The following is a 16,325-nucleotide window of genomic DNA, read 5'->3' as shown; positions in this document are numbered from 1 at the left end:
ATTTTAATTTGCTGTTAAGAGAATGGTATTGAACAAAGTATGGTACAATGCATAGTGATCTTTTATTTGTTCCTTTGATTTCAACTTGGTCTCAAAATATTTTAAACATCTTGAGATTTATGAATTATTTAGTTTTTTTCTAAACGTAATTTAAACTGCAAATTGTCATTACTTATTACTCCTGACGAATAAACTCGTCTTAACGTAAAATGTGGTACTTTTTTTTCATGACGTGTATACTCGTCAAAAACAGTTAGCTGTTTAAACAAACTGCAAAATATAAACAAAAAAAAAAAAAAAAAAAAAAAAACGATATCTTATGGAATAAAAAGCTATTACTGGAATACTTTAAGTTATTCTATAATAATCTGATTTATTTTAAACATAATATTAGACATAACTAATCATATTTTCCATAAAATTAGATTAGAACCACATTTAAATGCATTTTATAATGCAGACAAAATTTTAAAATCCTGAAAATTTTTCGATGCAGACAATAATTTTTCTTGTATATCATTTATTGATTGGAGTTACAAATTCTTCTAATCAAGCGAAATCACGGAAGGATCATCAATTTTGAAAACTTCAAACATTAACTCATGTACACAAACAACTGCAACTGTTCTCTTTAACCCCCACCCCCCATTTCTATAGGTGTTCATTATGCGGAACAGGGAAAAGAAATCGTCTTAAACTGATCGGAACACGCAATCTTTCGAAAGGGATGGGGGTTCTAATCGTTCTCCATAGACGGGATCGGGTCGAGACAGGCAGACTGGCTCCGGTGCACCTGGTGCTTTCGATCTACCTGCGCGACCATCCGGAGCCAATGCCCTCTCCTCCCCCGACACCTCGTGACCACAATGGGAAACCACGTTGTCTTACAGCACAGTGCCCTATTTTTGGTTTCTTCACAAATAAATAAATGAAAGAAAAAGGAATTTTGTATGGATTCTTAGCAATTAAAACAGCGTTTCTTTATTTTTTTTTTCAATATTTCATAATTTAATTCCGAGTATTTTTTATCGAATTACGTTATCGAATCTTCTCTCCGTTCAATAACTTTTGAAATTATAAAATCGGTGAAACTCTCTATATTGAAAATGCATAATTGTGATAAAAATTGTCGTTTTTGCGGATTTACTGTTATAAGTGAATAATAATAGAGTAAATTACTATAAATAGGAGGAAATAGTTCCCTGAAAACTCTCTCACATATTCTCTAATAAAATTTATCATGCCAGGGAACGCTTTGCATGCCACTGAAGTACAATAGCTATAAAATATTAATTTTTACAGTTTTAATTAATCTTTCACTCCATTTTTGACCAAGTTTTTGGTGATTAAACCCTAGCGGGCGATTAATAGTATCCAAGAATTGAATTTGGGCTTTAGACAAGTTTTTCTCAATCCATTGAAATAAAGATTTGACACAAAACTGCAACTGTAGTCACAAAATCCAGTACTTAATTTGATATATTTAAGTCAGTGTATTTTTGAATTATTGCGTTTACATGTTTCTGAAAGGGCAGATCGATCCCTTGTTGGTTTTGTCACAAAATTTGACAGGTGTCTGTCTACATTATAGGTATCAAATCTGTGTACTGAAACTTATCTATCTAGTTCTCTTCGCTTTGTAATTGTTGTGTTATCTTATATTAAAACTAGCCGCCTTTGGCGACCAGCCGGTTCGCCAATCTTAATGTTCGTTAAAATTTTAATAATTAAATATTTTATATAATTAAATATTTTATATAATTTCTACTTTAATAGCTTCTTCATCAAAATATTTTAAAACTTCAAATTTTGATTGTCATATAATTCATTCATAATATTATAAAGGCCTTCAGTCATAACGTAATATGTATCTCTCTCATTTTCTGTTACCACCCGTAGAATTTATGCTTTAAATTAAAGTGGAAAGAATTTATCTTCAATTAATATAATAATATTTTTTACTGAAACAAAGCATTTTTTTATAATCTGATTACTGGAAATAGAGTCACTCATCGTTTAAACTTTATGGGCACTAAAGAATATCTTTTTTAATTTATGTAATATCTCAAGAGTTGGTCAACAAAATTTTCTTAGATTCATTATGAACAGATCGATTCATTAACAATGTTTCATTTTAAATGCATCAAACACTAAGAAAATAAAATGAATCGTTTGAAATAATCGGCCGAAAACAGGTTTAAAAAAACTACTTAAAAACGATGTACTTAAAACTATAAGCATATACAAAAAAATATATAACTAACATAAATACACTTTAATTACAAAAGCATGCAATTAACCTAAAAATAATTTAAATCATTGAAAACAGGTTAAAAAAAACTGCTTAAAAAATGATGTACTTAAAACTATAAGCATATGCAAAGAATACATAACTAACGTAAATACAATTTACTTACAAAAGCATGAAACTAACCTAAAAATAATTTAAATCATCCGTTGGTTGTCATGTCAACAATCAGAACACAATGCGCATGCGTGAATTTTCTTCGCCACTTACGTTAACGCAAATGCGTAAACTTTTCTACGCCAGTTTGGGTAACGCTATGCAGATTATACATTTTTAATTTCCTTTATTCTGTGTTATTTTAATTCATAAGTACTTCAGAATGAATCTGAAACATGTATTAATTAACAATGTTTAATTTTAAATGCATCAAACATTAAGAAAATAAACAGAATCGTTTGAAATAATCCGCCGAAAAATGTTAACCTTAGCCTCATTACTGTTGGGAGAAAAAAAAACTGAAGCCTTACTCATTTGGCGGTGGGGAAAATGGAAGATTTTTTTGGCGGGAAAGTTAGTTTTTAATTAATAATTAAAATTCTAATTAAAATTTCAAAAAAGGAACCCCAGGTGCATATTCCCGACCTCTAAGGTATACATGTACCAAATTTGATAGCTGTATGTCAAATGACCTGGCCGGTAGAGCGCCAACACACATACACACACACACCACACACACACACATTGAGCTTTATTATAAGTATAGATATATAGATAACCAGACAACCGAATTTCCTCTGAAAAGATTTTACTCGAAATTTGATAGAAACGGCAAATTTGGTGTAAAAACCGTATACCAAATTTAAACTGTTTAGTTCAAGAATTATCTTTGTCACAGACAGATAGATGGATGGACATTTTCCAGAAATGTGTTTTACGAACTCAAGGAGATCTAAAACATAGTGATTCGTCAAACTCGCCAGTTCGAATTTTTCGACGATTACTATATTTTCTCTATATTATGTATACGAAGAAATAAAAATTAAATAGGCATGCTTCCTGCTTTTTATTTTTATATGGATCTGGTTTTGTTAAAATGCATATCCAGTAGATGTGTGTAAACAGTGGCCGATTATTTAGGTATATGAAACCCATCTTTTAATAAACTGATCCTCATTAATTTAATACTTCAACACATATTTAATTTAAATTACTATAGCAATCATTTCGGAATTTTTTTTATTTCATCCATTTTGGGAAAATAATTTCATTTATTTATTTATTATGGCTCAAGATTTCATGGCAGCCACGTTTGCACAAAATATCATTGTAGAAGAAATTTTGCATTTATAAAGACTATAATATCAAATTGAACGTTTTGAAATTTATTGGAACTTGAGGAATTATATTTGGTAAAGTGGTAACATCATCCCAACGTTTTATCAGTCATAAATTACCAAATTTTATCTATGTAGCTCTCTTTGTTTTGTAAATACCCTGTTAAATTACTTTCGAAAAATCAGACAGACGAACTTCTTCTGAACAAATGTTGCTTAAATTTTGATAGAAATCTACAAATTTGATGTAACGACAATATACCAAATTTCAACCATCTAGCTCAAAGCGTTTTTGAGTTATCTTTGTCACAGACAGACAGACGGACATTTTCCAAAAATTTTATTTTTCGTACTCAGGTAGATTTAAAACGTGGAGTTCGAATTTTTGGAAGATTAATATACTTTCTCTGTACTTCGTTATTATTAATAATAAAAATTATTTATTTAAAAAATATTATTATTTATTGAAAAAAAATTTTTGGTCTTCAATTTTCAAATTGTTGACTTACTGCACAAATTATTCAGGTAAAATATTATTTAAACAAATATTTTTTCACGTAAAAGAAGTTGCCGGCCCTGTTTTATATCTAGTCCAATTCTTCAATCTACAAGCTATGGATAAACTTTCACATTGCCATGATCTTTATTCAAAATGATATAATTTCTGTTGGAATCATTTCAGATGTTGCTGCATGACAAACACAATTGGGCATATTATGTAATTATATTTTGGCATCATAATCTTTTTACTCCAGTAAAATGTGAAATGGACTCTAAATTTTAATTTGTGCGGTTCATTTGATTCTGATCACTAACTGTAGCCAATAAAGGAAATATTTAATTTTCTTTGCTGCGTTAAAATATATTTGAGGAGAGATATTCCCTTCGACGAGTTTTAAAATCTTTCACTCTCTGTTATTTTAAAACATGTATATCAAAATAAATTGGTACGTACAGTCGAGGTCATAAAGATAGAGCAATAAACGTGTAGTTTTATGGGGGGGGGATTTTGATGGGAACTCCAAGAAAGAGCAGTAAACCTCTAGTTAGGACAAATCATCGTCGCTGACCCCGGTTCAGTGAGATTTTGACAATATAATACAACAAGAGTAAAATTGTTCTGAAGTCTTTCAACTTTATAATATCGTAAATTTATCTTCGACGACACTGTAATGACCATCGAATATTTTAGTTTCTCGTAAATAAGTCGCTGTGATGGAAGTTTTACTTCAATAACATTTGATTAAGGACAAGAGTTATTATGGGCAAATTTTAAATTTCATTACAAACATCAATGAAAGCCAGTCCAAAGTAAAGCCAAAGAAAATGGAAGGCCCGGATTAAAATTCACATACCCACTGCCAATTACAATACTAATTTTTAAAAAAAAATCTCCCCAAACATTTTAAACATTTGGAAAAGGGTTGGGAAATAACGACAGGAGCGTCTCTTTCTTTTATGTCTGTATTAATAATAAAGATGAAAATGTGTGTTAACGCTTAACAACCAGAGCAACTGAACTATAGTTATCAAAACTGGAACATGTATAATTTGGAAAACGAAACTGTGCACCTTAGACCGAATTTTTAATTAATTGAAAATTTAACATACTTTTATCGTTTTTCCGTGACAAATTTCGAAAATGTTACGTCACAAAAATGATTTTAACATCATCCCAAGACTTAAAAAAAAAAAAAAATCTTTTGATTATACTAACTTTTCTTCTACATTTAATTAATTTTTAAAATTTGTTTGAAGCATATTTTACAACAATAGCTAACTGTTGAAGTGAAACTAAAATTGTTTACATTGCTTCTACCAATATTTTATCGTGACTTTTTACTTTCCTGTATACGTAGTATAGAGAAATTACTGTAATCGTCGAAAAATTCGATCTAGAGATTTTGACGAATCTCTCTACGCTTTAGACCTCTTTGAGTTCGAAAAACACATCTTTGAAAAATGTCTGTCAGTCCGCCTGTTTGTGACAAAGACAAATCAAAAACACTTTGAGATAAGTAGATGAAATTTGGCATAAGTTTCTCGCGCCAAATGTGTAGATTTCCATCAAACTTTGAGCAAACTCCATTCAGAGGAAGTCTGTCTATCCAGTTGTTCGAATATACTCTAATACTATAGCTAAAAAATGAAGAAAGATGGATGTGTAAAATTCGATACACAGATTAAGCATTTATAATGTAAACATTTATCAAATTTTGGGCCGTATCAAACATAGGGTTGACCATCTATGTATAAACTGTACAAGAAATTTGATTTCTTGTTGAAATTTTGAACTTAATCTATTCAGAGGAAATTCTGGCCGCCTGAATATATTGTAATTTCTTCGCTTTGTATTTAGCACAAGAACTACAAATCGAAGAAAGCTAGATCTATAAAATTTGGCGTGCAAGTTCAGCCTCTAAAGTGAAGACTTATATCGAATTTGGAATATTTCAAGGAATGCCTGTCTTTTTCATGTAGGTAACGCACAAGTATGTAAAATGCAATAACTCAAAATCCCAATGTCTAATATTTATGAAATTTAGCATGTTATTTTATGACCCTAACAGTTATTCTGTATCAAATTTTGGTTTTAATCGGTCGAAAAATGAAAGTCCAATCTGATATACTTGTGTATTAACCGCGTTCCAGCAATTAATCGAAAAAAAAAAGCTTACCAGAGATTAAATTGTAATGGACTCTTCCGCAATTATTATTGGCAAATGCCATATTATTAATAATACACAAGAGCATTTATTAGAGAAAATTTCGTGGACACAACTCCCACTGATGCCAACTATAACTATACTCCTAACGATGAAACATTAAATTTTAATAAATATATGACTCGCACTGTTTTTTAGAAGCCTGTACCATTTGTTCATTGTGTTTTACACCTCCTTCCTTTTTTATTATCCCATCTAAAATCTATTCTTTAAACTTACACTAAGAGTAATTAAACTTCAACAATCTTCTTGTGAAAGAAAAAATAGTGTACTACAATTAAAAAGCAAAACTAAAATAACAATGAAGTATTTTTATGCATCCAGTTATACGGCAGGAAAGAAGTGATTAAAATGGACGAGTATTAAAAATTCCTTATCATTGCTTACTTAAGTTAATTGTAAGCACATTCTCGATACCTAAGATTTTATTAAAAGCACGTAGACATACTCAGTATAAAATCTTCATATTTTATTTCTCAAAAAACCCAAGTTTTAATATTTATAGAAACAGTCAAAACAATTTGAGTTTCGATGCAATGATGAAAAGAATTATTGTAAAATAAAATAATTTTTTTTTTTTAATTATTAAATTATGGATGAAAATTTCATGGTAACTTATTCGGATTCATAGAAAAGGAACACAAAATTTTAAGATAATCTAAAAATTATTAGTGTTAATACTTTAATAACAAAAATTATGTGTATTTAATATTTAAAGAAATTAAAATTAAAGATACCAAAATTTCACTTAAGTCTAATTTAAATTGAAAAGAAATCTGTTTCAAGTACACTCTAACTCTTCAAAGTATATGTCTGTCAAATTAAGCAGCTCCAATTTTGATAGTCTCTTGCTGTACACTGGAAATATAATTATCTTTGTTTTGATACTTAACCTTTAATGGAAACATTCTGAAAGGTACCCTCTTTTCTCTGTTGGGAATGAAATAATTTATTTTCAATGTTTTTACACACAGGACCATTTCAAAATTTGTAAAAATAAGCAAATCATCTTATGATAATTAAACTAAAATCATTGGAAGGATAATTATTTCTGAAGTGAGCAAACAGACATAATTTTGCCATACGTTTTGTAATTAATTGTAATATTTTAAGAAATAATATTAATTTTAAGATAAAAAAAATAGCATACTTAATCTAGAAATGGTTCTCAAAATGATAAGTGCAAACTTTACAATTCCACTGATCACCACGACAATGACTGAAGAGCAATTGTTTGTTTAATACACTGTATATACATGAACTGTTTTTCTGTATATACATGAATGGCTTCAGAAAAAGGATTGTGACAATTACATAATAATTCTTTTGTGCATTATTTGACTGATTTCAGCTTGTTCTTAAATCCTATGCACTTGTTTAAATACAAAAAACGAGTATTCTTCTGTTTGAAACCATAGTACCAATGTGCTCTACAGCAGAAGGCGTTTAATTAATATTCAAAACTGATAAATTTGGTTCCTATAAGTTTGAAATTCAGAAACAAAAATAAATATATAATTAAAGATATACAGAAAATCCTCTTTTAAATAAATTTTAAAATACGTCAAAACGTATAATATTCATCTAAAACATAACTTATTATGTTTTGATTTTTTAATATTATCATTGACTCTCCCATCTTTAATTCTGCACTATAAAAATAAATTGTTTATATTTTATTATGCTGTTTTCATTCAATTATAAACATGCATCACTCGGAGCTCAAAATGCTGATTTTGCAACATAAATCTTCATCTTTACTCTTAAAATTCCTTTCAGTTTGTTTGCATCCTTAATTAAAGGCGATTTAAATAAATAACTGATTTCTCAAATTTGTAATCATAAAAAAAAAAAAATACATTATCAATGAATTATGATTTTAAGGATGAAAATCAATAAAAAAGATAACAAATGAATTGTATTAAATCTACAGATTGGACTGAATTCAGCATTTCCAAGTTAAGTGAAATATTTTCACTACGTACAAAATGCTCTGTTTTATTCATTATGCAGCCAAATAAAATCTCTTGAACTTGAGCTTTCTGCTAAAAACTGTAATTGTGTGATTACCGGCTAACATATATATTTATCAACAGCACATTCAATTTGCGCAAGCTTGAGATAACAATAGTTTGCTTTAGTGTATTATGGATAGAGAAGATGACAACATGTGTTAGATGATAGCAACCATCTCAAAATTCTTTGATCTGTCATAAACAGAAAATAATTTTTTTCAATTTATTGAACATCAAAGTGTCAGAAAAAAATATATAGAAAAAAAAGACACATTAATAAAAAAATTCAATAATAACAAATAAATTTCTAAACAAAACTACAGTATTTATTGAATATCTTGACATGATTAGTAACTTTCATATGATTACAAAACTTTCAATTTTGTTTTGAAATGGCTCCTAGATCAGATAACTCTACTGAGGCAATTGCAATAACGTTCCTTGCCCTGATGGCAGATAGACAACGTTCCGAGATTTAGACATCTGGTAGGCAATATCTTCTGCAGCTTCCAGACGACGCAACTCCACGAGAGCTTCACCAGATTCACCAAATGCTTTAGCCAAGAGTGCTGCAGCTTGTGTGTCACCTTCAGCTGTTATAACTGTGGCTTTTTTGTGTTGCTCAGCCTAGAAAGCAAATAAAAATTGAAATAAATAAGAATTCGCAATAGATATGCTTTGTCTCTGGATAAAGTTACAGCAATTTTCAATACAACATACAGAATAAGTGAAAGATTTGAATGGTTTATATACAATCAATATCAACTGTAAAATATGGACACATTATATATAAAAAGATATATGTGCATTGAATTATTCAAAAGTCCATTTTAATAATATTTCAAAATAACATTTGAAATATTATTAAACAGATACATATTTCCAACTAAATTTAAATTATAATGGAAATAGAAATACAATTTATAAAAATTCACTGGAGTAATTAGTTTCATGACAGTTTTACCAGTAAAACATTTTGATTATTAAATGTTAAAAAAAAAAAAAAAAAAAAATCTTAACTTCAAAAAATATTTTCAAACATTAAAAATCATCTTCCCATTCCTCCATACTATTTTATGCAAAAGTGGAAAGAAGGGAGGGGGGTAAAGAAAAATGTAAATCAGTTCTGATAATTGGTATTTTCATGTTACTCTAAATTAAAATTTAAAATTCAGTATAATTAGTAACACTTTAATATAAACACCAAAATGTTTTACTTATCCCTTCAAATTCTAAATCACAAGAGTATTTCAAAAGTATTGAAGATAAGGAACTAGCAGAAGGTACATAATTTTAATCAATAGCCCAGCTATTTAATAAACAATATAATATATATTTTTATAGTGTCTTAAAAAAATTAAGTTACTAAACATTTATCTTTCTGTTACCATCACCTATAAATATATATAGCATATAAATATATTTAAAAAAATAAAGCCCTGGAACTTTTTTTATTCTTATGAGTAGTTTTAATATATAAAGGTCTTTTGAAGATAATAAATGTGTGCACAAAATAATAATAGTTTTCAAAAACTAAATATTGCAAATTATAATATTTATATAAGCCAATATGATAAATTAAACAATAATAAGTGTTGTATAATTGTTAAAAATTACTTATTTTACTATCTCTCCATTAATGACACATTTTTCAATCCAATACAATTTTTCTATTTCACAATATGAATGTCTTATTTTCACATTTTCAATTTTAAATAGGATTTGAAAAACATGGCTTACATCAAAATACAAAATATGCAACAATTTGCACTATGAAACTATTGTAATCTGTCATACATTAGTAATAATAAACTTTATTATGTCAGTGTTATTTCTTGTATCTATTTAGTTCATAAATAAATACAAGAAATTACACATATTCATACTACTTAGCATGAAATTAATGATTACAAATACAAAATAAATTTGTTTAAAATAAAGCCTAACAGAACATACGATAAAAAAAAAAAAAAATTGATACCAGTTTCTTTATAACTAGTTTTTTCTCTCATTCAATATTACAAATTCAGATACAGAAAATACAATACCTTCCACAATCCATTTTAACGATTTTTAATATCAAAAATTATCATGCATCATATCAGTTATAAGTTTTTATATACTTAGAGAATCGAACCACAAGCAGAGTTTAAGCTTTCTGTAACTGAGATTTTTAAAGATGGTAAGACAATACAAGACATAATACTAGTAAAAGGAAGGAAAAAAAAAAAAAAAAAAAATCTCATTGTGCGATATAAAAATATTGGAAATTCATTTCATATTTAATCTATTTTATGATATTCTAAGAAAATTCCCAACAAAATAATCTTGATTTTGTAAAATGAATTAATAACTATAACTAATTTAGCTATAATTAACAAATATATGTATACCTTTTCTACTAAGAAACGAGCTCTTTCAGCTTCTTGTTGAGCAACCTGTTTCATTTCAACAGCCATTGTAAATTCTTTGCTAAATGATAAATGAGTCTGGAAAAATAATTCATATATATCAGAATTTCTCTGGTAGAAAAACATTTTTTACATATAAAATCACGCTGAAATTAATCTCACTTACAATGGAAATGTCATCTAGAATAAGGCCAAACTGAGATGCTCTTTCAGTTAGTTCTTCAGACACTTTTTGAGAAACCAGTTCTCTCTGTGTGATCATTTCACTAGCATCAAACTGTGCCTATAGAGTAACATAATTCAATTAAATGACAAAATTTTATTTATTTTAAATACAATTGCCTCTCTGACTTCTTTCATATATAATTTTTTTTCCATCACTTATTAAAAGAATGCAGCAACTTGTAATTACTTTTGAAAGTATAAATGAAGTAAAAATTGGATTTAAAAACTTGGATATACATATATATGGCCAGAAATTAAAGTATATCCATAGAATAATAAATATATAAAGTATATCCACAGAATAATAAAACCTCTCTGGTTTTTTTATAAGTATTAATCTCATAAGTATGACAACAGATTTAGTATATAATAATGATATACAATAGTATGGAATATTAAAAAATATTAAAACAAAAGAAAATAATTTTAAAAATATGATATTCGTTTGGCCAAATACACGGGATTTAATTCATTTTAACACAATATTATAATATAAATCAATCTCTTGAATGAAGGGTGGTTTGATCAGATTAGTTTTAAAAGACTAATAATCCGGAAAACAATAAGTCAAACTGCCATTCAAGTTATAATATAGAATTGAAATTCCTAGTTACCAAAACATTTCAAACAAATATATCTATGCATTTGACTATTCAATTAAATTTCATTATTTCAGCTTAATTGCAAAATATTTAGATATTTTGACAAACAAAATACAGCATAATTAACTTTCTCTTGAAACAAGCTTTTCTTCTTCTTTTCCCATCAAATATATAATATTTCATTTCAAACATAAAAAAAAACCTCCCTAAAATTAATCTAAACACCATCACTAGTAAAATTTCTATTTCATATTGAATTAAATGTAAGCTCACTAGGAAAATCGTTGCCATCACAAACACACAACACATTTTTTTTTTTTTTAATTTTAATATATGTACTTACAACTACAGCTTTTAATACTTCATTAGTAATGGAAGGAAGAACTCTTTCTTCATAATCATTTCCTAGAGTTTGGTAGATTTTAGGTAGCTGAGAGGCAACAGGTCGGAACAAAATCCTGAGAGTAATGTTGACATTTTGAAGATCTAAAAAATTTATAAAAAAAACATATATAAATAGATAAATAACTCAATATTTATTTAAAACTCTATTATGAACTAAATTACCAGCAGAAAAACATTTAGGTATGAAATTTATTTAAAGATAAAATTAACAAACTAACCCTTGCTTCCAGTAATGACAGGAATATTTCTGGGTCTTGATCGGACATCAAAAATGATTGGCTTCTGAACCCAGGGGATCAGAAAATGTGTTCCTTCACCAACAATTATCTGTTTAACTCCAACAAATCTATCAAATATTACAGCTCTATGACCTCCATCAACTATAAAAAGAAGAAAGTTGACATAAAATTAAGCACCAGAAGTGAAAAATCTGTGTGCTGCAGATCAAAATGTATCTAGATTTCATTGGATATTCATACAGTAACATTGATTTCAATACATGGCAAAATTTCTGAAATGTCATGTAAAAAACATTTTGATTCAAGTAATTAATAAATTAAAAAATAGAATTTAAATAATAAATCAGAAGCAGCCACTAATCCCCAGATTTCTGTAACATTGACATAAGTCATATTATAAAAGCTCCTTTAAATACAAGCAACACATTTCTGAAAATTACAACCCTCCTCATTTAGAAATTAGTATAAGTTCACCAAACAGAATTAATCTAAAAAAAAGGCATCAAAAGCATTAAAAATTTAAGAATGAGAACATCCAGAAAAATACAATTTTCTTAAAATAATTGGAAAGTGACATTTTAACAAACAAGACTATGAGAAGTTGTCACTTATTTTAATATTTCTTTTTTTTTTTTTTTTTTTTTTTTTTTTCTATTTCAAATCTGTACTTATAGAATAAAGAATGTTAGTGCATGTATCTGATCTGTCTGCAATCTGGAGATATCCAGATAAATCAATCGTAATTAGTCATTTAATCAGCCACACAAATAATCATAAAGGTGATTTATACACATCAATGTTCAAATTTCAAAACTTAATCAAGATTTTTTTTTATTTAATGTTTTTAAAAAAATTTTGTAATGTATTGCCTTATAGTAGGATTTCTAATAATCATAGGAAAAAAATCTTTACATTGTTAAAAAAAAAATATATCATTCTAAAGAAACTTGCTTTGGACCTGTGAATTGCTTCAATGATTGATTTTTAATTAATTTTTTTTCCTCACTAATCCTGTGAATGAAGAATTAAATTCTCCCCTCTCACCAATGAAATTTCATTTCTTCAATGATTTGGCATGCTGCCAAAATGCCGAATCATCGAAGATGATTGATTGAGCCATTACCATAAATCATGAAAATTTATATTTAAAAAGAGATCAAATTTCTTAATTGTTATTTGGTAACAGCTCACAAACATATGCATATTATATTAGTGTAATATATGTGTAAATATATTAGATTGCATGTTTGAATTTCCTGAAAGTTTCTTTTTTTAAAGATAATTTGAGAAAAATGAGTTAAATTAACAAAATTTCATTATAAATTGAATTTAAAGCCATGAAGCAATAATATATTATTAGCATAATTTTACTCCCACAAAAGGTTTGTGCAAAAGAACTCACCTATTGTTGCTAAGTTACATTATAGTATAAAACAAAAACATTAATACTGCAAATGGCAAAACATACTGCCCATATTACAAATACAAAAGGTGGTAGAATATTGGTTATTAGGAAATAGACATTTTTTTCACTGAAAAAATATAAAGTAGAGATTTTCAATTTCTTTGAAAAATGGAGACGGGTAGGTGATTATGATATATCTAGAAATTCTGAGTTTTCATAAGAAATTAAAATCTTTGAAATTGATCTATTGGTAAGAAATAGTAAATTCTGTTTTGTGTATTCTAAAAAACATATAAAATCTTTTTATTTTACTTCACTTTGATAACTTTTTTTTCTTCTTCTGGTTTTGACTTCCCAATGTGGACACTGCTATTTTCTAATGTTTTAATATGAATAATAAAATTATCAGTGTAGAAATAAAAAGGGTCTTCAAATTTCCCCTTTGATAGAAAGATTTTCCATCTTTTTTCTATGCAATAGAGAATTATTTGAAAATGAAAGAAGCTTAAATAATAATCAATATCAAGCCATGAGACTTGAAATCATATGAATGATGACTTATCAGAAAAATGAATTTTTCTAAGAATTCCCAATATTAAATTGGAAATTGTTTATTAAAAACAGACATTACAATTTTATCAGAAATCATGCAACATGATAGAAACAATGAAATAAATCACAGTGTTTATTAGATATCTTATTGATAAAAGCATTTGTGATAAACTAATGTTCTAAATACCTTGATCAATTAGATTCCTAATAAACATTTGACAAGTCAATGCATCATGTGGTGCTTCAGTAAAAATATGTAAAAAGTAATGATTACTTTATTCTAAAAAAATAATACGCAGGCTACTTTTTTACTTATTCACATTTTCTAAATACGTTTCAAACATTTTAAATATCTTAACAAAAATGTAAATTTCAAACTGTTGTAAGTTTTTTAGAATTACTAATTTATTTTAAAATCTGTACTGAATGGTAAGGGCAAATAAAATAAAAAAATTTCAAAGCATAATTATATTTATTTATGAATATAATATAATAAATTCTTTTTTAAAAACCGATTCCAATCATTAAAAAGATAAAAACTCAACAGATTCATTAAATGAAACTATCTTATTCAAAGAGATTTAAAATACTCAAAAATGGTTCCGAAATTCTTTATAACAAAAGTACATTTTATTCTGAACACAGAACTAAAATGAGTTCCGTGTTCAAAATAGAATTTACTTTTGTTATTAGTTAGTCTATGCAGAAAAATTTGTGTATGCTTCAATTTAATATTGTAAAAATCAGATAAAACCTGATTCATTAGCTTTATTAAATATTTAAATGCTTCAAAAAACTATTAATTAATAATAGTCAAAAAATGACACCATCCTTAACAAATTTTATATGATTTAATGCATGATAATAAGAACATTTTTAATACCTGTATATAGTGCAGAATTTACGACACCACCAGCAATTGCAAGCCCCAATCCAAGTCTTCCAATATTATTAAAAAGCTGAGCAGCCATTTTTCTTTATGTCTAGAAATAAGAACTAAGTGAATAGAGATCCAAAGAAGGTAAATCTGTTCAAATTAAATAATTTTTTTTACAAAGTAAACTTCTATCTATTATTCCATTCACAATGGAAATCTGGCCATTTATTTGTATTCATATTTCAATCAAACTGGAAGCAAAATAAATTCATATATTGAGACATAACTTTAAAACGCAGCTTAATTTAACTCTGATCATTGGCTGTTATTTGTATAAAAGAAAATATTGCATCTTTCACAGAAAAATAAATAAAAACTAAACATAACTAACATAAAAACTAAACATATGAGAATAAATAAAATTTTCAAGATGCCTTATAATAAATACATAAATATTTAAATTCATAAACATCTAAAAAATAAGATATTAAGTACAAAAAATACTTTCTGGAGTTACATAATAGTACTCAATAGTCAAATTGAAATCATTTTGAAATATTACTATAGCCGATTTGGAAAAGGAATGTCAAATATTTAACCAAAAATATCAGCAATCTGCAAAATTTTGGAAGTAAAAGTAAACAGAAACAAGAACTTATTGGGATAAGCTTAATCATTTACAGATCTTGCATCATCTATAAAAAGTAAAATAATTAAAAAAATTATAATTAAAAATTGACCATTTTGGTAATATTCTTCTTAGAAAATGATGTAGGCAAGTACAAATTAATAAATTCTAATAACATTAAAGCTTTAGTATATGTATTATGTAAACCAATATATGATGGTAGAAATCGGTATGTTACCGGTGTTTAAAAATAAAACATTATTTTTCAAATAAGATAGAGAAAAATCAATAGTAACTATAAATTACTCATTAATGAATAAATATAAATAGTCATACTTCATTTTAGCTTTAAAAAAATATATATTTTACCTATTAACACGAGGAATACGAGGAAGGTTAGGTAACTTTCTGTAGTCGATTTTTACAGTTGCCATTCACGGTACATTTCAAGTTATAAACATTACTTCACTTCATTTAAGTTTTGCAAAAGTTGAAAGCTCATATAATAAATTTCTTTTTCAAGTAATCAGACATAGCCTTATATATTTTACTCAAAGTCTTAAAGAATGTAATTATTTCAAAAAGAAATTTTAGACTGTCTTTTGATGAAAGCTGACGTTGGTGGTGGTAGTGGAAGGGGGGGATAATGAACTACGCC

At 27.1% G+C, this 16,325-nt stretch overlaps 1 protein-coding gene across 1 annotated transcript; it reads right to left on the bottom strand.

Moving 5' to 3' along the window:
* Nucleotides 1-8,627: 8,627 nt before the first annotated feature.
* Nucleotides 8,628-16,143, bottom strand: LOC129968907 (protein l(2)37Cc-like). The gene is made up of 7 exons (XM_056083245.1): nucleotides 16,037-16,143; nucleotides 15,046-15,145; nucleotides 12,185-12,346; nucleotides 11,905-12,047; nucleotides 10,901-11,017; nucleotides 10,717-10,812; nucleotides 8,628-8,950 (listed from the first exon to the last, which is right to left on the bottom strand). The coding sequence occupies exons 2-7, from the start codon at nucleotides 15,131-15,133 to the stop codon at nucleotides 8,738-8,740; spliced, it is 819 nt and encodes a 272-aa protein (XP_055939220.1). The 5' UTR covers nucleotides 15,134-15,145; nucleotides 16,037-16,143; the 3' UTR covers nucleotides 8,628-8,737.
* Nucleotides 16,144-16,325: the final 182 nt, after the last annotated feature.

Source organism: Argiope bruennichi, chromosome 5, assembly GCF_947563725.1.
Source record: "Argiope bruennichi chromosome 5, qqArgBrue1.1, whole genome shotgun sequence".
In the NCBI taxonomy this organism is placed as follows: domain Eukaryota; kingdom Metazoa; phylum Arthropoda; class Arachnida; order Araneae; family Araneidae; genus Argiope; species Argiope bruennichi.
Note: the sequence above shows the minus strand (reverse complement) of the source record. Positions and strands in the feature narration are given on the sequence as shown.

What these genes read in the sequence shown, in the direction of transcription:
- LOC129968907 (XM_056083245.1), bottom strand. Translation starts at nt 15,133, where the DNA reads ATGGCTGCTCAGCTTTTTAATAATATTGGAAGACTTGGATTGGGGCTT. An exon ending in AAATTCTGCACTATATACAG is followed by an intron (nt 12,347 to 15,045) that starts GTATTAAAAATG and finishes TTCTTTTTATAG; the next exon opens with TTGATGGAGGTCATAGAGCT. An exon ending in CTCGTTTCTTAGTAGAAAAG is followed by an intron (nt 8,951 to 10,716) that starts GTATACATATAT and finishes TTTGCTTTCTAG; the next exon opens with GCTGAGCAACACAAAAAAGC.